The 23,893-nt window shown below is 41.5% G+C and overlaps 1 protein-coding gene across 1 annotated transcript; it reads right to left on the reverse strand.

Moving 5' to 3' along the window:
• Positions 1–897: 897 nt before the first annotated feature.
• Positions 898–21,441, reverse strand: LOC128357754 (peptidase inhibitor 16-like). Its single transcript, XM_053318124.1, has 7 exons — positions 21,121–21,441; positions 5,315–5,465; positions 4,608–4,675; positions 4,184–4,293; positions 2,601–2,692; positions 1,285–1,397; positions 898–1,137 (listed from the first exon to the last, which is right to left on the reverse strand). The coding sequence occupies exons 1-7, from the start codon at positions 21,439–21,441 to the stop codon at positions 898–900; spliced, it is 1,095 nt and encodes a 364-aa protein (XP_053174099.1).
• Positions 21,442–23,893: the final 2,452 nt, after the last annotated feature.

The raw sequence follows: 23,893 nt of genomic DNA on the forward strand, positions 1-23,893 counted from the left end.
AAGGCTTTAAACTAGCGATTGAGACCATAAACACATTTTGAAAACGTTTACTGAGGTTAGAAATCAAGTGAGAAGTTGGTGAATTCTCCATTGACTTGTATAGAGACGGTCGCCCCCTGGTGGCCTTTTGATAGAATGCAGCTCTAAGTTACTTCCTGGTTGGACCAGAACTCCCCGCCTGGTACCAAAGAGAAAATCCTAAACACGAGAACATTGTTGAACGCAGGAAATTCTGGTAAATCTGTCGTACTGATGATGATTTAAGAAGGAATCAGAGTGTTTCTTGTTTCCACATCAAACACACTGCACAGAACGTGTTGATTAGTGAGCTTCAGACATGTTGGTAGCTGCTTCCAGTCTTTATGCTAAGCTAAGCTAGGCTAACATCTCCTTCTCTGAACGCTCATTATTTAAAACACATCTCATTAACCAACCGTTGCCGCTCTGAACAGACCAGTGGCTTCTCATTTAGTGCTGGTCAGTGATGTTTGTATTCCAGGCAGGTTGAAGCAGGTTGAAGCAGGTTGAAGCAGGTTAGCTCGGATTATTTGACCCAGATCTACGTGCAGATGCAGATGTTGTGAAAACAGCAGCTGAATTATTCATTGACCCATTTTGCTTTACAGGAGAGAAATGAGGAAGTATTTGTTACCACAGATTAACAAGCTAATGTGCAGCCAATGCAAGAGGTGAAGTGATCTTATTGTGTCCTCCTCTTCTTCCTCCTCCTCTTCCTCCTCCTCCTCTACCTCCTCCTCCTCCTCTTCCTCCTCCTCTACCCCATCCTCCTCTTCCTCTTCCTCCTCCTCTACCCCATCCTCCTCCTCTTCTTCCTATTCCTCTTCCTCCTCCCCTCCCTCCTCCCCTCCCTCTTCCTCTTCCTCCTCCTCTTCTTCCTCACAGCCTCACAGTGATCATCCCTGTCAGACAGGCTAGCAGCAGAGAAGGAGAAGCTACTGACCCACCAGCTGCAGCCGACATGTTCCTGTTTGATTTTCTTACTACATCTTTCTCCCTCTCTGCTGCCATCTGATCCTCCTTTTCCTTTATCTCATCGGGGCTCTGCTCCTCCTGTCCCTGTTTGGTTGAGAGGATTTTGGGATGGGTGCTCAGGGCAGGAGTAGCATCCTCAGAGTCCTGTGAGGAGGAGGTGGTGCTGGGTGTACTGGTGGTGGGGATGAAAGAACCAGTTGTTGTTGGAGGTGGAGGAAGAACATCCCCCTCCCCCTCCCCATCCTCCTCTCCCTCCCCCTCCCCCTCCTCCTCTCCCTCCCCCTCCTCTGCCCCCTCCCCCTCCCCTTCAGGTGAGAGGGAGGGGTCTGATGTAGCGAGGGGAGGAAAAGATGTCGTATCTTCGTCCTCGCCCTCTTCGTCTTCCTCCTCCACTGTGTCAGCAACTACAGAGGACAGAAAATCACTTTTAACAGTCTGAGCTCGCAGCTGATTCATCAAACGGCTTATTTTACCTTCATCTGTGGTGCATTTCTGTATTTGATCGATTTAGGGTTTGTTTGTATTTGGTCGTTGTTTTGTGGCTCAGTGTTAAATAAGAGTTGGTAAGATGATGAATCCATAAATCAGTTAAACTAGATATAAAAGCAGCATCAGGTTTGTTAAAATGTACATTTAGTATTTTTTTTGGTTTTCTAGATAAATTCAGACTGAACTCCGCAGCAAGACATCATGGAGGTTACGCCCAGTTCAATATAATCAATATATTAAAAAAAGATCAATAAGAGAGATTTGAAATGACATTTGACCCATTTTATACCAAAAGACTGAATGCTCCTGAACATGTCAAATGGTGTAACCACAAAATGTCAAATGGTGTAACCACAAAAGAATGATAGATATTAAATATGTGATCAGCTACAGTGTGTTTAAGTGGACTTATACTAATAATGACTTCATTTAAAACATGTAAATGTTTCCTGGTCTCCATGGTAACCAGATGAAATGTAATATTTAGAACAATAGTATTCCATTAGCTTTATTTAATATAAAAGTTATAATGTAAGATCATGCCACACTAGTTGATATGGTGTTAGGAAGGAAGGAAGGAAGGAAGGAAGGAAGGAAGGAAGGAAGGAAGGATGTAAGATCATGCCACACTAGTTGATATGGTGTTAGGTAGGAAGGATGGAAGGAAGGAAGGAAGGAAGGAAGGAAGGAAGGAAGGAAGGAAGGAAGGTGTTTTATTGACTATTTACTGTTTTTAAGCAAGTTGAATTATTTGGTATAAAGTTTTTATGGTTACACCACTTAGACATTTTTACCATAATCCTCTAATATATTCTCTCTAAATGGATTAAAAGCAGAAATTTGATGCTGGGTCCACAAAAAAAGAATGTGTGAAGTTATTCATACGTTTATTTTCACATTTTAACCCTTTAAAGTTAAACTGAACCTCATGGACACTAACATCACTGTCTCAGATATTTATTGTCTTTTCTGAATTTGATCCATTTGATGTCAGATTGGTGAAGAAGTCTTCATTTGCTTTCTTTTTTTCTATGTTTTGTGTGCTGTCTGAGTTGCACAGCGTTGAGCCCTCAGGGCCACCGTAGTTAATAAGTGAAGGGGAAGAGAGTGTGTCGTACCACAGAGGTTGTTTTCACATGTCTGGAGGTTTTCAGGACATCTGGAGCACCAGTCGCCTTCAACGTACGGCCGCTCTTCTTCATAGTTCCCTCTGACACAAAACAACAAAACACAGATTCAACACACACTTCTAATAGAATAATCTAAAGCTCTAGACACATCAAACGTTCTCAACATTAATATACTGAACATAAACACAAACACACTACTGCACACCAGCTATGTCCACATTATTCAGTGAGGGACTGTAAGTCTGCAGGTTTTAGTTTTAACAATCAAAAGCACACGATTCGACCAATCAACCGTCTGAGATGAGTCGATTAAATGAGTCCAGCCTGGTGCTCCTGCTTGGTTCAGTCCAGTCTGGTGCTCCTGCTTGGTTCAGTCCAGCCTGGTGCTCCTGCTTGGTTCAGTCCAGCCTGGTGCTCCTGCTTGGTTCAGTCCAGCCTGGTGCTCCTGCTTGGTTCAGTCCAGCCTGGTGCTCCTGCTTGGTTCAGTCCAGCCTGGTGCTCCTGCTTGGTTCAGTCCAGCCTGGTGCTCCTGCTTGGTTGTAATGAGTCCAGCCTGGTGCTCCTGCTTGGTTCAGTCCAGCCTGGTGCTCCTGCTTGGTTCAGTCCAGCCTGGTGCTCCTGCTTGGCTGTAATGAGTCCAGTCTGGTGCTCCTGCTTGGTTCAGTCCAGCCTGGTGCTCCTGCTTGGCTGTAATGAGTCCAGCCTGGTGCTCCTGCTTGGTTCAGTCCAGCCTGGTGCTCCTGCTTGGTTGTAATGAGTCCAGCCTGGTGCTCCTGCTTGGTTCAGTCCAGCCTGGTGCTCCTGCTTGGTTCAGTCCAGCCTGGTGCTCCTGCTTGGTTCAGTCCAGCCTGGTGCTCCTGCTTGGTTCAGTCCAGCCTGGTGCTCCTGCTTGGCTGTAATGAGTCCAGCCTGGTGCTCCTGCTTGGTTCAGTCCAGCCTGGTGCTCCTGCTTGGCTGTAATGAGTCCAGCCTGGTGCTCCTGCTTGGCTGTAATGAGTCCAGCCTGGTGCTCCTGCTTGGTTGTAATGAGTCCAGCCTGGTGCTCCTGCTTGGTTCAGTCCAGCCTGGTGCTCCTGCTTGGTTCAGTCCAGCCTGGTGCTCCTGCTTGGTTGTAATGAGTCCAGTCTGGTGCTCCTGCTTGGTTGTAACGAGTCCAGTCTGGTGCTCCTGCTTGGTTGTAATGAGTCCTGCAGCTACATTACGGCCTTAAAGGAAATCCCTGCTGAACAGACACTATGTGAGCAGAACCATCTCTGTCCACCAGGGGGAGTTCTTGTTGTAGAAGTGAACTGGTGGTATTAGGATTGATAGTGTGAGCAGGAATGACAGTGGTGCTGATTAATGCTACCAGCAGCAGCAGTAGTAGTATTACAGAAGTAGTATTATTAGTAGTATTAGTAGTAGTATTATTACAGTAGTAAGTAGTAGTAGTAGTAGTAGTTAGTACTATAATAGTAGTATTACAGTAGTAGTAGTATTATAGTAGTATAACAATAGTAATAGTATTATAGTAGTAGTATTATAATAGTAGTATTATAGTATTATAGTATTATAATAGTAGCAGTACTCACGCCGGATAGTAGTTGCAGACCAGGAAGGAGACTCTCTCCCAGTCCAGTCCTTCCATATTGTTACAGAGATGGAAGGCACAGCCGACTCTGTGTGTGTCTGCCCACACCATCTGCAACACACACATGCACACACACACACACACACACACACACACACACACACACACACACACACACACACACACACACACACATACACACAGGTAAATTCAGGTACTCCAGTCTAAATGTATGTGTGTGTGTGTGTGTAGCTGTGTGTGTGTGTGTGTGTGTGTGTGTGTGTGTGTGTGTGTGTGTGTGTGTAGCTGTGTGTGTGTGTGTGTGTGTGTGTGTGTGTGTGCATGTGTGTGTGTGTGTGTGTGTGTGTGCATGTGTGTGTTTGTGTGTGTGTGTGTGTGTGTGTGTAGCTGTGTGTATTTCTGACCTGTGTGTAGTGTCCACACATCTTGTCTTCATCACAGCTGTTGTTCTGATAGTCGTAGTCCAGACGCTCTAAAGGAACCAATGACATCAGAATACATTAACAGTATGAGCTCTGCCTTTAGAGCATCCTTTCTGAGTCAAAGCAACAATACACAGAATTACTCCACTACAAGTCAAAGTTCTGCATTCAATGAAAAAGTGCAGAAACTACTCAGGGATCAATATTAGCCCCTTATACTTTATACAGACATAACATTTATTCCAGCGCTGTCATGTTAATGTTTATGATGATACTATCTGTTACAGCTTTTAACCTCCAGAGCAGAACCAGTCAACGTTCACAGTGCAGCAATACGATGTTTATCATGTTGAACATCTCCATCAAAAACTAAACTAATCAAACTGGATTCAAAAGTCGACTTTAAAAGTTCCCCATTTAACCTCTAAACTGGGACAAACTGGTTTCCAGTAACATCTCAGTGGAGGAATGAACCCAGTCTGAGTGAGAGAGGAATAACGCTAACGCTAACGCTAACCTATTATAGCTGCATCTAAGTATTGATACATAACTCTTGGTAGCAGCATTTTCATTGAGTGTCTTGAACTGCAGTTTGTTTATACCACGTTTCCTCTGCGAGCGTGATGATCATACTGAGCTGCTCCGTTTGCTGCTCAGCATGGACGGCCTTCCTGCAGAACCAAACTCACCCAGAAACCATTTCTCCAGCGCTTCCCGCAGGTCCAGAGACCCGGTGCCAGCGAACAGGTTCTCTCCAGTTTCCTCCAGCTCGGGGTTGTGGTTCCACACACATTTAGCAGCGTAGCCTTCTGCTATCACCTTCAGAGTCGGATCCCATTTCTACAAAAAACAACGAAAGAACTTTGTTTTTTCTTCTTTCCCATTAATCATCTCAGCAGCCCTCACATTTATCTGCTGACCCTTTGGAGGGACCCCCCCCCCCTAGGTTGGGAACCACTGGGCTAAACTAGCTAACTGTATAGTAGTACTATAATACTGCAGTACTTTTACTGTAATACTGCATACTACATCACTATAATACTGCAGTACTTTTACTGTAATACTGCATACTACATCACTATAATACTGCAGTACTTTTACTGTAATACTGCATACTACATCACTATAATACTGCAGTACTTTTACTGTAATACTACATACTACATCACTATAATACTGCAGTACTTTTACTGTAATACTGCATACTACATCACTATAATACTGCAGTACTTTTACTGTAATACTGCATACTACATCACTATAATACTGCAGTACTGTTACTGTAATACTGCATACTACATCACTATAATACTGCAGTACTTTTACTGTAATACTGCATACTACATCACTATAACACTGCAGTACTTTTACTGTAATACTGCATACTACATCACTATAGTACTGCAGTACTTTTACTGTAATACTGCATACTACACCACTATAATACTGCAGTACTTTTACTGTAATACTGCATACTACATCACTATAATACTGCAGTACTTTTACTGTAATACTGCATACTACATCACTATAATACTGCAGTACTTTTACTGTAATACTGCATACTACATCACTATAATACTGCAGTACTTTTACTGTAATACTGCATACGACATCACTATAATACTGCAGTACTTTTACTGTAATACTGCATACTACATCACTATAATACTGCAGTACTTTTACTGTAATACTGCATACTACATCACTATAATACTGCAGTACTTTTACTGTAATACTGCATACTACATCACTATAATACTGCAGTACTTTTACTGTAATACTGCATACTACATCACTATAATACTGCAGTACTTTTACTGTAATACTGCATACTACATCACTATAATACTGCAGTACTTTTACTGTAATACTGCATACTACATCACTATAATACTGCAGTACTGTTACTGTAATACTGCATACTACATCACTATAATACTGCAGTACTTTTACTGTAATACTGCATACTACATCACTATAATACTGCAGTACTTTTACTGTAATACTGCATACGACATCACTATAATACTGCAGTACTTTTACTGTAATACTGCATACTACATCACTATAATACTGCAGTACTTTTACTGTAATACTGCATACTACATCACTATAATACTGCAGTACTTTTACTGTAATACTGCATACTACATCACTATAATACTGCAGTACTTTTACTGTAATACTGCATACGACATCACTATAATACTGCAGTACTTTTACTGTAATACTGCATACGACATCACTATAATACTGCAGTACTTTTACTGTAATACTGCATACTACATCACTATAATACTGCAGTACTTTTACTGTAATACTGCATACTACATCACTATAATACTGCAGTACTTTTACTGTAATACTGCATACTACATCACTATAATACTGCAGTACTTTTACTGTAATACTGCATACTACATCACTATAATACTGCAGTACTTTTACTGTAGTACTGCATACTACATCACTATAATACTGCAGTACTTTTACTGTAATACTGCATACTACATCACTATAATACTGCAGTACTTTTACTGTAATACTGCATACTACATCACTATAATACTGCAGTACTTTTACTGTAATACTGCATACTACATCACTATAATACTGCAGTACTTTTACTGTAATACTGCATACTACATCACTATAATACTGCAGTACTTTTACTGTAATACTGCATACTACATCACTATAATACTGCAGTACTTTTACTGTAATACTGCATACTACATCACTATAATACTGCAGTACTTTTCATGGAGTATTCTGAGGACTTCTTTAATCTGGATTGATAAATGATCCTTTAGTAAAGAGCTCAACCCTCCGATGAGTTAGAAAACCCCAAATCCCAATTTCCAACTTGTAATTGAACGCAGCATTTCCAGGACTCGTTTCTTCCTGTGAGGAATGAAGGATGTAAATCTTTAAGTCTTTTTCTTCATGTTTACTTTAATAAATCACTTACAGTATCACAGTGACAGTGATGTAAGATGAAACCTAATGAGGCTTCATACGTACGTAGGAAGAAACTCAACTCATGACTTTAAATTGATTCATTTATAAATGTTTATTTTCTTTTAAACCTGCTTTCAACTAGTCCATAACATTATTGTGTAGCTGTTTGTGATTGATCATAGTTTTTAAGGCCTCTCTGGGAACAGCATGTACACATAGTTATTATTATAATCACATAACGATATGTATGTGTGTTTACTGTTAGTTAACTGTTTCATGTGACATGAAGACGATGTTTGCACTCTGTCACATTGATTCTGAGTCTGAATCATTAGCGGAAAATCATCCAATGTTTTCAGATAAAACCCTGCAGAGTTATTAGACCTCACTGTGCTGCATCATGAAGCCAGACCTGACCTCTGACCTCTGACCTCTGAGTCTGACCGCAGTCTGACTCTCATCAAGCTGCCTGAGCTTTACGTTTCCTTCCTGTTCAGAGTCTGACCTGCTGAGACTCTAACCTACTATGAGTGATGCAGTATTACAGTAACAAACTTTGTCCTCAGAGAGTAAAATGTGATTTGCTGCTGCTTGTTTATTTGAAGTATACTGTGTACATTTATTATCAGATGTAGTTTTATGATGAATATGGAATGGAATGGCTTTATTTGTCATTATAACAAGTACAAGTACAAGTATATTGAAATTGTAGCAATCACCCGTCCGTACATATACAACATACAATACATAACAAGACAGAACTGGATGACTGAGCAAGGACGGAGGGGAAAAGAGGGGAAAGAAAAACGAGGAGAGAGGGGGATAAAAAAAAAAGCAGCACCCAGACTGTGCTCTCGTGAGTACAGTTTGGGAACGGGGAAAAAAACCCAGCAACATGAGAACATATAAGCACATTTTACAACATTAAAAACACCAAAACAAACACAAAAAGAACTTTTGCACACGGGGTGGGAGGGTGGGGGGGGGGGGGGTTCCAGTTCAGATATACTGTTCATGTTCCTGCATGGAGGAATGAACCCGGTTCTCTGAGCAGCTGCTCGTCTTCTGACAGCAGAACAAACAACAGCAGTGAGTTATTAGTAATTTAAAGGGTCATTCTGCTCCATGCTCCATCGATCAATGAACAAGTATTGAAATCTCATTCCTCTGAGTGTTCATACTTATAAAAGCAAATTTAAGACTCAACTCTTTAATCTGGCTTTTAATTTAACTCTTCATTTATTAATCTGTCTTTTATTTTATAGTTTTACTACTTAGACTATTCTTTTTATTTTCCTCTCATCTTTTGTCCTTTTAATAGCCCTCCTAACATTTTACCCACTTTATTGTTTATTGTATTATATACATCGTTATCTTTTATTAGCTTTTATTGTATTCTTAATTTGACGCTGAAAATAGTCCCAAACCAAAGTTCTAGTTACTGTAAAACCGAGAGGAGTGACTGAGCAGAAAGACGCTGACTCAGATTATATGACTTCTTGTTTTTTACTTCTCTTTATGAAAAGTGAACTTAACCATGACTGAGTCACTGTTGCTAAGATACCACGAGGAAGAACAACAGGACCCTGACTGAGAGTTTAATAATGCTCTGTGTGTGTGTGTGTGTGTGTGTGTGTATGTGTGTGTGTTTATTTGTCCAGCGATGACACACACAACACAAACAATAGTCAGGGGTCTCCTTCACATTCCTCTCCCTCTCTCTCCAGGCTTCCTCACCATCTGGTCTGTGTTATGAGTTTCAGGTCATGTAGTAACACACACACACAGACACACACACACACACACACACACACACACACACACGTTCATCTATTAACTGATTCTGTTCATTCATTTGTTTCGCGGTTTGAGTCTCGGATAAACCACAGAAATAAATGATGTGTTAATTCATTACATTTACTAAACAACCATTAACTGAGCAGCAACATGAGGAAAAAGACCAGAAGCACAGTGCTGTTTAAAACCTTCATAAACCTTTTTAGAGGTTTCTCTATTTCTACATAAATACAACCTCAGATTTCCATCCAAGTCCTAAAACTAGACTAGACACCAAAATCTAATTATTATAACAATTATCCAAATGTTACATATTAATGTGAGCCAAACGTATGTGAACCTCTGAGATGATCAATTCAGTGTTGGTGTTTCAATCAGCTGTGAGAGAAATCTGAGTCTTCACTGTCAAAGTCTGAGCTTCACAACACAGGTTAGTGGAAGAGATGTTAGCACTCAGCAGACTGGAAAGGGTTAAAAACCATTAACAATGAGTTTGGACTCCACCAGTAGACATACAACACCAGCGTTTCCCTCCAGATGAAGCTGAACAACAAAGACCACAGTCAGAGCAGGTTAACATCCAGGAAACTAAAGGCCTTTGTTGCAGCGTTTACAGTCAATGTTCATGATTCACCATCAAGAGAACATGTTGATCTGAGAGAAGCTCTCTGCTGTCTACAGTTTGATCCACCCATTGGTTTGTGGACTGCTGCTCGGAAGCCAATAGTTTCTAATCTAGGCAGCGCCATCTTGAAAATGTCAGGTGCATGCTGGGAAAAATAAAAACACGGATTCTACTTATATGGCCATGGGCGGAGCGGGGAGGTTGCTATGGTTACGAGGGCTGGATCTGGAGGACATTGGTCAATCAACCTGTCAATCAGGACGTAGCCACGCCCCTAATGCATACCCTGCTTTATCGTCACATATAAAATCAGGGAGGCCAAAATGTCCCAAATGAACATCATACTGCATTGAAGAAGGCTTTAAACTAGCGATTGAGACCATAAACACATTTTGAAAACGTTTACTGAGGTTAGAAATCAAGTGAGAAGTTGGTGAATTCTCCATTGACTTGTATAGAGACGGTCGCCCCCTGGTGGCCTTTTGATAGAATGCAGCTCTAAGTTACTTCTCCATTGACTTGTATAGAGACGGTCGCCCCCTGGTGGCCTTTTGATAGAATGCAGCTCTAAGTTACTTCTCCATTGACTTGTATAGAGACGGTCGCCCCCTGGCGGCCTTTTGATAGAATGCAGCTCTAAGTTACTTCCTGGTTGGCCTCATTTCAGAGGACCGGAACTCCCCACCTCGAATAAAACAGAGAGTGACTAGAGAAATGTTCTGTGATGAGGACGAAAAGAGAAGCGTTTTGTCTGGAACTTCCTCTCATCTGTGAAACATGGAGCGATATTCATCTTCATCAGTCTGAGTTCATATCAAGAGATATCCGACACATTTACTGAGTAGTAGTACTTTATGGACTAGTAGTAGTAGTATTAGTAGTATTAGTAGTGTGAGTGTTTGTCAGTAAATCTCCTCGTAGTGTTTCCTGTTTCTCTGTGGTGGAAGTATAGGAACAAAAAGACTTTGCTACTAAAAACACTGTAACGCTGAAACATAGAAGATGAAGATTTGACTCATTCAGACGCTGAAGCTTCATATTAGCTTCACATCAACTTTATAATCCATGTTTCCACAGAAGGAGGACTGTGGATTTAGTCCTCCATCACTTCCTGTAAACATTATGAAGGATCTAATGCTCAGTATGAAGCTCACTTGAGGTTGCAGAACTTCATTTCTATGCTGGCAGTTAGTTTGGTTCCATATGAAAGCAGAGCAGGAAGTAGAAGCTTTGTCAGTGAGTGCAGGTATGTGGATATTTCCTGGAGTTCTGCTTCATATTAAACTAAAAGACTCATTTGTTCGCTTCTCATCTGCTGCAGTGAAAGTGAAGCTGAACTGTCAGAGTGATGATTTGACTGTGATTCAGCGGTTTATAATCAGCAATAATCAGCAGATGAGGATGAACTTCCTGTCTGTACTGAATCACACTGAACCATTAACCACACCAGTTTGATCTGACTGCTTAGGCTGGTTTCTCTCTGCTGGTCTCAATCCAGTCCTCCATCATCTTCTCCATTGTCCTTGTTTCCTGACTTCCTTTTTGTCTTTCTGTCTTGCTCACTTTCTCCTCTCTGTCTCTTTCCTTCACTCCTTCACCTCTGCACTTGAAAAACAGGAAGAAAATCAAGATTATGGAAATGTCCCGGTGGGGCTTCCATACCAGCAGAGACAGGCTGAGATCTCCCCCGGCGCGCACACACACACACACACACACACACACACACACACACACACACACACACACACACACACACACACACACACACACACACACACACACACACACACACTTCTGTGAGGGCCTCATTCATTCACCTCATCTCTCTGTCTGACCCTAACCCTCCCTCTCTCCCTCTCTTCGTCTCTCAGCTCTTTCCCAACACTCTTCCTCTGTTGCTCAACCCTGACGATCCTCCCGTCTGAGTTCCTCCTCTGACTCTCATGTTATCGGCTGCAGGGAAACACCCGTCTGTTCCTGCTTTTATTCAGCATTTTGTGGTGTGTTTAATGCAGTTTAATGTGCATGTACAAACATTTAGTGTTAGAAGGCTGTTCTCACTGCACTGAGCGTATTAATAAATCTTCGGAGGATTAGCACAGAAACCGTAGGAGGATAATATTGAAATGGATCTCTGCCAACATGTGCTTATTAACACTAAGCAGACTTAAAGCTGATGGGAATGTTATTAGTTTAGAGGCATTTGGTCATAAACCAATGTGTTGGACAAATTAATATTTTGATGTTGGAGCCAGATGAACAGTCAGAGGATCAGATTTAATTACATTTTTAATTCTATTAAAACATTAATCCTGAGGCCGACTGAATGTCTGAACCAAGTTATATGGAAACTCATCATCACAATTGTGTTGGTATTTAACTCTGAAGCAAACATGTCGACCTCCTGGTGCTGCAGGAGGAAATGAAGGCTCACCAGTCTACAGGAGACATCAGCTGAAATGGCAAAAATGTTTAAGTGGTGTAACCATGAAAACTTTGTACCTAATAATTGAACGTTGCTTAAAAACAGTAAATAGTCAATAAAACACCTTCCTTCCTTCCTTCCTTCCTTCCTTCCTTCCTTCCTTCCTTCCTACCGAACACCATATCAACTAGTTTGGCATGATCTTACATCCTTCCTTCCTTCCTTCCTTCCTTCCTTCCTTCCTACCTAACACCATATCAACTAGTTTGGCATGATCTTACATCCTTCCTTCCTTCCTTCCTTCCTTCCTTCCTACCTAACACCATATCAACTAGTTTGGCATGATCTTACATCCTTCCTTCCTTCCTTCCTTCCTACCTAACACCATATCAACTAGTTTGGCATGATCTTACATCCTTCCTTCCTTCCTTCCTTCCTTCCTACCTAACACCATATCAACTAGTTTGGCATGATCTTACATCCTTCCTTCCTTCCTTCCTTCCTTCCTACCTAACACCATATCAACTAGTTTGGCATGATCTTACATCCTTCCTTCCTTCCTTCCTTCCTTCCTACCTAACACCATATCAACTAGTTTGGCATGATCTTACATCCTTCCTTCCTTCCTTCCTTCCTTCCTACCTAACACCATATCAACTAGTTAGGCATGATCTTACATCCTTCCTTCCTTCCTTCCTTCCTTCCTTCCTACCTAACACCATATCAACTAGTTCAGCATGATCTTACATCCTTCCTTCCTTCCTTCCTTCCTTCCTTCCTTCCTTCCTACCTAACACCATATCAACTAGTTAGGCATGATCTTACATCCTTCCTTCCTTCCTTCCTTCCTTCCTTCCTTCCTACCTAACACCATATCAACTAGTTTGGCATGATCTTACATCCATCCTTCCTTCCTTCCTTCCTTCCTACCTAACACCATATCAACTAGTGTGGCATGATCTTACATCCTTCCTTCCTTCCTTCCTTCCTTCCTTCCTTCCTTCCTTCCTTCCTACCTAACACCATATCAACTAGTGTGGCATGATCTTACATTATAACTTTTATATTAAATAAAGCTAATGGAATACTATTGTTCTAAATATTACATTTCATCTGGTTACCATGGAGATCAGGAAACATTTACATGTTTTAAATGAAGTCATTATTAGTATAAGTCCACTTAAACACACTGTAGCTGATACAATATTTAATATCTATCATTCTTTTGTGGTTACACCATTTGACATTTTCAGGAGCATTCTCTGTAGCTGATTTTAAAACTAGTTTTAATATATTTTTCTATTGATCATCTTGCCGACTGATCTACTAACAAGTATAAATGTGAGTATCTTATTCCTTTGTAAAGCAGCATGTCTGTGTTAGCGTCATGCTGTTAGAAGAATGTGAGCCTCTGAGGTCGACAAACAATGACCAGTACTTGTTTTATTCAACTTTACCGTTTACAGTTCAATAAAAAACTTCTGAGATTTTAGTTTGTTGGCAGGAAAATGGACCAAGTTCATCGTGGGAAAAATACAGCAGAGACTCTTTTTGTTTAAGGTGTGGAAAGACATTTTATCTCTTCCTGATGAAATGTGAAAAACAGGCTGGTGCTTGTCTGATTATCGTCCACACTGTTAAAGCAGCTTGTTGGTGAGATCAGCAGTAACTCAGAGCCTCAGGTGAAGCTCTCTAGAAGTGTGAAACACATTTATTAAGCGGTTAGATAGTGGAAGATATTTTGGTCCAAGTTTCATAAAATGACTGACGTGGTTCAAACTGGAACAACTGCAGTCGAGTTTTAAATCCTCAAATGGTAAAAAACTCTCCTCAAGTCAGAAGGTCATATCATCATCCTCACATCTCCATAGAGAGTTAAACAAACTGCAGCTTCTCTCCGCTCCACCAACCAAACCAAAACAAGCAGCCGGCCTCGACCTGCCCCAAGATCCCAAACACAAACCTTCAGTTCACCTGGCAGTCCCGCTGAGAGCTACAAGCTGGTCTCTGCAGAGAAGCAGAAGAAGACAGGAGAGGAAACCAAATGATCGAATTATAAACAGTAACACAAGATTTCATACTGCATGTTTTCCCTCCTCTGTGTGACAGGAAGTGTAATCTAACGCAGGATTGGTTAACGAAATCCCTCTTAGACCAATGACGACTGTGATGTAGAGACAAGGTTACAGAGTAACAGACTGTAGAGTAACAGGCGTGTAGAGTAACAGGCTGTAGAGTAACAGACTGTAGAGTAACAGACTGTAGAGTAACAGACTGTAGAGTAACAGACCGTAGAGTAACAGACTGTAGAGTAACAGGCCGTAGAGTAACAGACTGTAGAGTAACAGGCTGTAGAGTAACAGGCTGTAGAGTAACAGGCTGTGGAGTAACAGGCTGTGGAGTAACAGGCTGTAGAGTAACAGGCTGTAGAGTAACAGGCTGTAGAGTAACAGGCTGTAGAGTAACAGACTGTAGAGTAACAGACTGTAACAGTCTGTAGAGTAACAGACTGTAGAGTAACAGGCTGTAGAGTAACAGGCTGTAGAGTAACAGGCTGTAGAGTAACAGGCTGTAGAGTAACAGGCTGTAGAGTAACAGGCTGTAGAGTAACAGGCTGTAGAGTAACAGGCTGTAGAGTAACAGGCTGTAGAGTAACAGACTGTAGAGTAACAGACGTGTAGAGTAACAGACTGTAGAGTAACAGACTGTAGAGTAACAGGCTGTAGAGTAACAGGCTGTAGAGTAACAGACTGTAGAGTAACAGGCTGTAGAGTAACAGGCTGTAGAGTAACAGACTGTAGAGTAACAGGCTGTAGAGTAACAGACTGTAGAGTAACAGGCCGTAGAGTAACAGACTGTAGAGTAACAGGCTGTAGAGTAACAGGCTGTAGAGTAACAGACTGTAGAGTAACAGGCCGTAGAGTAACAGACTGTAGAGTAACAGGCTGTAGAGTAACAGGCTGTAGAGTAACAGGCTGTGGAGTAACAGGCTGTGGAGTAACAGGCTGTAGAGTAACAGGCTGTAGAGTAACAGGCTGTAGAGTAACAGGCTGTAGAGTAACAGACTGTAGAGTAACAGACTGTAACAGTCTGTAGAGTAACAGACTGTAGAGTAACAGGCTGTAGAGTAACAGACTGTAGAGTAACAGACTGTGGAGTAACAGGCTGTAGAGTAACAGGCTGTAGAGTAACAGGCTGTGGAGTAACAGGCTGTGGAGTAACAGGCTGTAGAGTAACAGACCGTAGAGTAACAGACCGTAGAGTAACAGGCCGTAGAGTAACAGGCCGTAGAGTAACAGGCCGTAGAGTAACAGACCGTAGAGTAACAGGCTGTAGAGTAACAGGCTGTAGAGTAACAGACCGTAGAGTAACAGGCTGTAGAGTAACAGGCTGTAGAGTAACAGACCGTAGAGTAACAGGCCGTAGAGTAACAGACTGTAGAGTAACAGACTGTAGAGTAACAGGCTGTAGAGTAACAGACTGTAGAGTAACAGGCTGTAGAGTAACAGGCTGTAGAGTAACAGACTGTAGAGTAACAGGCCGTAAAGTAACAGACTGTAGAGTAACAGACTGTAGAGTAACAGACTGTAACAGACTGTACAGTAACAGGCTGTAGAGTAACAGGCTGTAGAGTAACAGGCTGTAGAGTAACAGGCTGTAGAGTAACAGACTGTAGAGTAACAGACTGTAGAGTAACAGGCTGTAGAGTAACAGGCTGTAGAGTAACAGACTGTAGAGTAACAGACTGTAGAGTAACAGGCTGTAGAGTAACAGGCCGTAGAGTAACAGACCGTAGAGTAACAGACCGTAGAGTAACAGGCTGTAGAGTAACAGACTGTAGAGTAACAGACTGTAGAGTAACAGACTGTAGAGTAACAGGCTGTAGAGTAACAGACTGTAGAGTAACAGGCTGTAGAGTAACAGGCCGTAGAGTAACAGACCGTAGAGTAACAGACCGTAGAGTAACAGGCCGTAGAGTAACAGGCTGTAGAGTAACAGGCTGTAGAGTAACAGACGTGTAGAGTAACAGACTAGAGTAACAGACTAGAGTAACAGGCTGTAACAGGCTGTAGAGTAACAGGCTGTAGAGTAACAGGCTGTAGAGTAACAGGCTGTAGAGTAACAGACGTGTAGAGTAACAGACTAGAGTAACAGACTAGAGTAACAGGCTGTAACAGGCTGTAGAGTAACAGGCTGTAGAGTAACAGGCTGTAGAGTAACAAGCTGTAGAGTAACAGACTGTAGAGTAACAGGCTGTAGAGTAACAGACGTGTAGAGTAACAGACTGTAGAGTAACAGGCTGTAGAGTAACAGGCTGTAACAGGCTGTAGAGTAACAGGCTGTAGAGTAACAGGCTGTAACAGACTGTAGAGTAACAGAGTAACAGGCTGTAGAGTAACAGACCGTAGAGTAACAGACTGTAGAGTAACAGGCTGTAGAGTAACAGACTGTAGAGTAACAGACGTGTAAAGTAACAGACTGTAGAGTAACAGGCTGTAGAGTAACAGGCTGTAACAGGCTGTAGAGTAACAGGCTGTAGAGTAACAGGCTGTAGAGTAACAGACTGTAGAGTAACAGACTGTAGAGTAACAGGCTGTAGAGTAACAGGCTGTAGAGTAACAGACTGTAGAGTAACAGGCCGTAGAGTAACAGGCTGTAGAGTAACAGGCTGTAGAGTAACAGGCCGTAACAGACTGTAGAGTAACAGACTGTAGAGTAACAGACTGTAGAGTAACAGGCCGTAACAGACTGTAGAGTAACAGGCTGTAGAGTAACAGGCCGTAACAGACTGTAGAGTAACAGACTGTAGAGTAACAGACCGTAGAGTAACAGACTGTAGAGTAACAGACTGTAGAGTAACAGGCCGTAGAGTAACAGACTGTAGAGTAACAGACCGTAGAGTAACAGGCCGTAGAGTAACAGGCTGTAGAGTAACAGGCCGTAGAGTAACAGGCCGTAACAGACTGTAGAGTAACAGACTGTAGAGTAACAGACTGTAGAGTAACAGACCGTAGAGTAACAGACTGTAGAGTAACAGACTGTAGAGTAACAGGCCGTAGAGTAACAGGCTGTAGAGTAACAGGCTGTAGAGTAACAGACTGTAGAGTAACAGACTGTAGAGTAACAGGCTGTAGAGTAACAGACTGTAGAGTAACAGGCTGTAGAGTAACAGGCTGTAGAGTAACAGGCTGTGGAGTAACAGGCTGTGGAGTAACAGACTGTAGAGTAACAGGCTGTAGAGTAACAGGCTGTAGAGTAACAGGCTGTAGAGTAACAGGCTGTAGAGTAACAGACTGTAGAGTAACAGGCTGTAGAGTAACAGGCTGTAGAGTAACAGACTGTAGAGTAACAGGCTGTAGAGTAACAGGCTGTAGAGTAACAGACTGTAACAGACTGTAGAGTAACAGGCTGTAGAGTAACAGGCTGTGGAGTAACAGACTGTAGAGTAACAGGCTGTGGAGTAACAGACTGTAGAGTAACAGGCTGTAGAGTAACAGACTGTAGAGTAACAGACGATACCCAGCCCTAGTAAATAATATACAAATGATTGTAAGATGATTATTGTTTGGCTGTAATGATGTAATGAGTTTCACCACCTCACTGAATTATAGATCAGTTACATAAATGTGTGATCTTCACGTTTGGACCAAATGTTGTTCCATGTGACTTCTGGGAAATAAAGGTTATATTTGCCAGTAATAACTGAAGAAAACATTTAATTCATTACAAGAATGAAAGAACTCAAACTACAGCGCAACAAATTCAATTTCTACTAAGAAACTGCAGAGCGGTAAATATACGAACTACGTCTCCAACAGCTGACTGCAGAGCTGGAGTATTTCTCTAAAGTGGTTTCATCAGCAGTGTTCTGAGTTAAAACACAAAAACAGACACAAACAAGGATAATTAGAACAAGACAGAGTTTCAATGTGTGTTTGTGTTCTGGGAAAACAAGGGTGGATATATCTCAGTAACATCAGCTCAGTAACAGTCTGATCTCCACATGGAGTCAGATCTATAACTATAACTCTCTGCTGATGGACACCGTCGACCCACAGCTGGAAACCATCAAATCAAAGCAAATATTACGTCTTTAAAGAAGCACTTCACAAACTCTCAGCACAGAATGGAAAATACAAAACACTATATTATGTTTAGAAGTAATTACTCATATTCTTCACATCTCCACTTAGGAACCACCTTAGCAACCGCCTTAGGAACTGCCTTAGCAACCACGTTAGCAACCACCTTAGGAACCGCCTTAGCAACCGCCTTAGGAACCACCTTAGCAACCACCGTAGGAACCACCTTAGAAACCACCTTAGGAACCATCTTAGCAACCACCTTAGGAACTACCTTAGCAACCACCTTAGGAACCATCTTAGCAACCACCTTAGCAACAAAGACTGTGAAACAGATGATGGTTTGTGATGTCATCATGAGGACGAGGTAACTTCACAGGTTGAGCATTTCTGAGTTTCTGAGTTTTGACCAGAATATGAAACTTTTAAGTTAAATTCTGGGGTTCTTGTATGTTATGGATTATTTTCATACTTAATACTGCAGTACTTTTACTGTAATACTGCATACTACATCACTATAATACTGCAGTACTTTTACTGTAATACTACATACTACATCACTATAATACTGCAGTACTTTTACTGTAATACTGCATACTACATCACTATAATACTGCAGTACTTTTACTGTAATACTGCATACTACATCACTATAATACTGCAGTACTTTTACTGTAATACTGCATACTACATCACTATAATACTGCAGTACTTTTACTGTAATACTGCATACTACATCACTATAATACTGCAGTACTTTTACTGTAATACTGCAGTACTTTTACTGTAATACTGCATACTACATCACTATAATACTGCAGTACTTTTACTGTAATACTACATACTACATCACTCATAATACTGCAGTACTTTTACTGTAATACTGCATACTACATCACTATAATACTGCAGTACTTTTACTGTAATACTGCATACTACATCACTATAATACTGCAGTACTTTTACTGTAATACTGCAGTACTTTTACTGTAATACTGCATACTACATCACTATAATACTACAGTACTTTTACTGTAATACTGCATACTACATCACTATAATACTGCAGTACTTTTACTGTAATACTGCAGTATTTTTACTGTAATACTGCATACTACATCACTATAATACTGCAGTACTTTTACTGTAATACTACATACTACATCACTATAATACTGCAGTACTTTTACTGTAATACTACATACTACATCACTATAATACTGCAGTACTTTTACTGTAATACTACATACTACATCACTATAATACTGCAGTACTTTTACTGTAATACTACATACTACATCACTATAATACTGCAGTACTTTTACTGTAATACTACATACTACATCACTATAATACTGCAGTACTTTTACTGTAATACTACATACTACATCTAGCTCATTTTATTATTTAAAGGTATTCTTTGCTGTTTAAAGTAGAAAATGAGAGTAAAATGACAGGAAGCAGCGTGTTGCTGAACGTTCATTTTAAAACTTTAAATCTTTTAGCTCTCTGACAGTAACAACAGAGATGAGGAACCTGATCTCTTTATATGACTCTTTTTAATAAATGTCTCTACTTATTTCAGAGGTTCGTCATAGTTCTTCTTCCTCACATAGTTTCAGTGTGACTTGTTGAGGTTTGCAGTCATCAGATCGTCTCCCTACAATGACACTCAGTGGTTGGTTGGAGCTGCTCCAAATACGAGCAAATGAAATCAGTGAAAGTCAGCAGCAGCTTCTCTGAGCTGCATAATGACGAGTCTGTGACGGAGCAACCTCGCTGTCAACAGGCTCATTGAGAACTTTTAGGCTGCTTCCTCTGACTTGAAGCTTCGGTAATTACATTTAAATTATTGATGCCGAAACTTTAATCAGATCATGGTCATAATTCATTCATTAGTCATGATTAACATTTAGTTTGCTGTCCGTGTTTCCTCTTTTGAAATCGCAGCGTCGGCACGTTGAGTCATCTTCTGACACCAGTTTCAGTGACGTTAGCAGTATTTACTCATCTTTGATAATAATGACGCATCACTAAATACTGCTGCTGGAATTCACATTGAAAAGATTCAGATTTAAATTCAAGTTTTAAAAAATTGTCTTTGAAAACAGCCGGTTGCTTTCATTAAACTGCTGAAAATGATCTTTAAAGCTCAACAACAAAAATCCTAAAAAAAAAATAAACGAAAAATTACAATTCAGACATTTAGCTGAGCTGTAATTCAGATGCACATCAAATATATTGATCATAAGAGAAACTAATGATTGTTTCTCCCTACATGAAGACTTTATTAATGTGAGCTGAATCTGATTCAACACTTTAGACCTTGATCACAGACAGTGGATAGTTTATGTTGATAATGAGAACTTTTTATCATTTCAAGCCTTAAATATATATTTATTGATTTTATTCAAGTTATCTTCTCATAAGCAGCATTTAGACAGAAAATCAAAAGTCTTGCATGTATTTCTGACGCTGACATTCATTGGACAGTATTGAGTATCAGCTGTATTAGTGTCAGTCAAGCTGAAGCTCATTCTGTTCTAACTTTCACTAAATACCTCCAAGACTGAGCCTAACGTGTGCTGAGGTGTGTCTTACCAGAGGCAGCATGGCCGAGGCGCTGGGGGAAACCTGTCCTCTGTAGTAGTTATGAAGCTCCACCAGCAGCTCCTCCTGCTCCTCGCTCAGAAAGCTCCAGGCTCCAGGGACCAGCAGGGCCCCCAGCAGCAGCCATGCCCAGAGAGGAGCTGCCGTCGGCGGGCAGAGGCAGCGGCGGCCTGACCCCCCCCTGGCTCCGTCCTGGGCAGTCCGTGGGGTCCAGACCCCCTGCTGGGTGGAGGAAGCCGCCTGCTGGGTGGAGGAGACCCCCTGCTGGGCGGAGGAGACCCCCTGGAGCTCAGAGAGGCTCCACTGGTGCATGATGGGAAACAGAGTCCTGAGGGTTGTATCCTGGAGCGGTCAGTCCAGAGTCCAGCAGAAAGATTGTGATCAGCAACAGTGTGTGTGTCTTTGTGTGTGTTTACAATAGGCTACTTGTCTTTGTCTGTGTGTGTGTGTTTGTGTGTGTGTGTGTGTGTTTGTGTGTGTGTGTGTGTGTGTGTGCGTGTGTGTGTGTGTGTGTGTGTGTGTGCGTGTTAAGACTCAGTTGAAGTGTGTGTGTGTGTGTGTTCCCTCTTCAGTGCCTCGCTCTCTCAGCTCTGCCGATCCCTCTTTCTGACCCGGCTTTAAGAGTTAGAGGATCCTCCCCTGCACACACACACACACACACACACACACGCACACACACACACACACAGAGTTCACATTTCACACACTGCACCGACTGGTACAGTCCTCTTACTCTCCATCTCTTCTCTTTGTTCTTCCCTCTTCTGGTTTCTGTCACTCAGGACCGTAAACAACAAGGTGCTTGAAAAGATTTCTATATGTACGGGTCCATGAGGTTTAGTTTAAATGTAAAGGGTTAAAATGTGAAAATAAATGTATGAATAACTTGCACACATTCTTTTTTTGATAAAATACTTACAAAATATTCTTTTGTGGTTACACCATTTGACATTTTCAGGAGCATTCAGTCTTACTTTTGGTAAAAAATGATTTATGGATTCATCATCTTACCAACTCTTATTATCACTGAGCTGTTTACATTAACAATAAACTGATCTACTGAAAGGTATTGTGTGCGTATCAAAGCTGATTTTATTCCTCTGGTGTTAAAAACTCGTGTCCGATATGCTGCAGTCAGAGTGGAATTACTTTCCTACAATCTTTCAATAAAACGCTGCAATTCTCACTTATCTTCACTCAGCATTGACAGTCGACTTCCAGCTCTGACTCTCAGTGTGATTCTCTCACCAGGGTAACCCTAGATTGTCTATTACAGTAAAGATATACTATGCATTACTGTAGCAACAGATAACGTAATCATTTTGCTCATGTTTTACTGTAATAAGCCAATAAGGTGATAACTTAGAAATAGGCTTTACACCATCAGGATTTTTGGGGCCGATCACTGATCACCGATCCGATCACGTCTTCTTTGTCCACGCTCCGTTTCTTAAACTCGGCTTCTCCTCCTCGTGTTCTCTATCAGGTACATTTGTGGTGTTGAAACATTTTGCAGATGCTTCCCCACGAGGTTCTTTAGTGTTGCTCAGATTGTTTGTGTTTTATCTGTCTGCCCACAACACCGTCAGCTCATGATTCAAGATTCAAAAAACTTTATTGTCCGTCACGTCGTGGCTCAAAACTAACTGTTGGATTCAAACAAACATGTCGGTGTGGAACTTCTTTGGAGTAAATGAGATAAAACATAACATCTGCAATCTATGCAACGAGAGCATCTGCAAAAAGTTTCAACATGACGACATTGATCAGATCGGTGAATTAAGACATTACAGCCGATCTCACTAATTACATAAAATGCTAAATATCGGCCGATCCGATATAACCGATCAGAACGGCGTAAAGCCTACTTAGAGCTGCATTCTATCAAAAGGCCACCAGGGGGCGACCGTCTCTATACAAGTCAATGGAGAAGTAACTTAGAGCTGCATTCTATCAAAAGGCCACCAGGGGGCGACCGTCTCTATACAAGTCAATGGAGAAGTAACTTAGAGCTGCATTCTATCAAAAGGCCACCAGGGGGCGACCGTCTCTATACAAGTCAATGGAGAAGTAACTTAGAGCTGCATTCTATCAAAAGGCCACCAGGGGGCGACCGTCTCTATACAAGTCAATGGAGAAGTAACTTAGAGCTGCCTTCTATCAAAAGGCCACCAGGGGGCGACCGTCTCTATACAAGTCAATGGAGAATTCACCAACTTCTCACTTGATTTCTAACCTCAGTAAACGTTTTCAAAATGTGTTTATGGTCTCAATCGCTAGTTTAAAGCCTTCTTCAATGCAGTATGATGTTCATTTGGGACATTTTGGCCTCCCTGATTTTATATGTGACGATAAAGCAGGGTATGCATTAGGGCGTGGCTACGTCCTGATTGACAGGTTGATTGACCAATGTCCTCGAGATCCAGCCCTCGTAACCATAGCAACCTCCCCACTCCCCCCATGGCCCCGCCTCATGCCCATATAAGTAGAATCCGTGTTTTTATTTTTCCCAGCATGCACCTGAAATTTTCAAGATGGCGCTGCCTAGATTAGAAACTATTGGCTTCCGAGCAGCAGTCCACAAACCAATGGGTGACGTCACGGATGTTACGTCTGTTTCTTCTCTACAGTCTGTGGTCTGAACCAATGGAGAGCCTCGGTAGTAGTTACCACACAGTTCGATCCTCGGTTGATTCACTCTTCTAATTAATCTTCTGTATAACAAAGTTTGAAGCTCCAGTTTTTCATGTTGGTGCCTGATAAT

Source organism: Scomber japonicus, chromosome 4, assembly GCF_027409825.1.
Source record: "Scomber japonicus isolate fScoJap1 chromosome 4, fScoJap1.pri, whole genome shotgun sequence".
NCBI classification, from domain to species: Eukaryota; Metazoa; Chordata; class Actinopteri; order Scombriformes; family Scombridae; genus Scomber; species Scomber japonicus.

Bases quoted from the DNA above. Each gene is read 5' to 3' on its own strand.
- LOC128357754 (XM_053318124.1), bottom strand. From the start codon at position 21,441: ATGCACCAGTGGAGCCTCTCTGAGCTCCAGGGGGTCTCCTCCGCCCAG. The intron at 4,676-5,314 runs GTGAGTTTGGTT...TGGTTCCTTTAG, and splicing joins GCTGGAGAAATGGTTTCTGG to AGCGTCTGGACTACGACTAT. The intron at 4,294-4,607 runs GTCAGAAATACA...TGTGTGTTGCAG, and splicing joins TGTGTGGACACTACACACAG to ATGGTGTGGGCAGACACACA.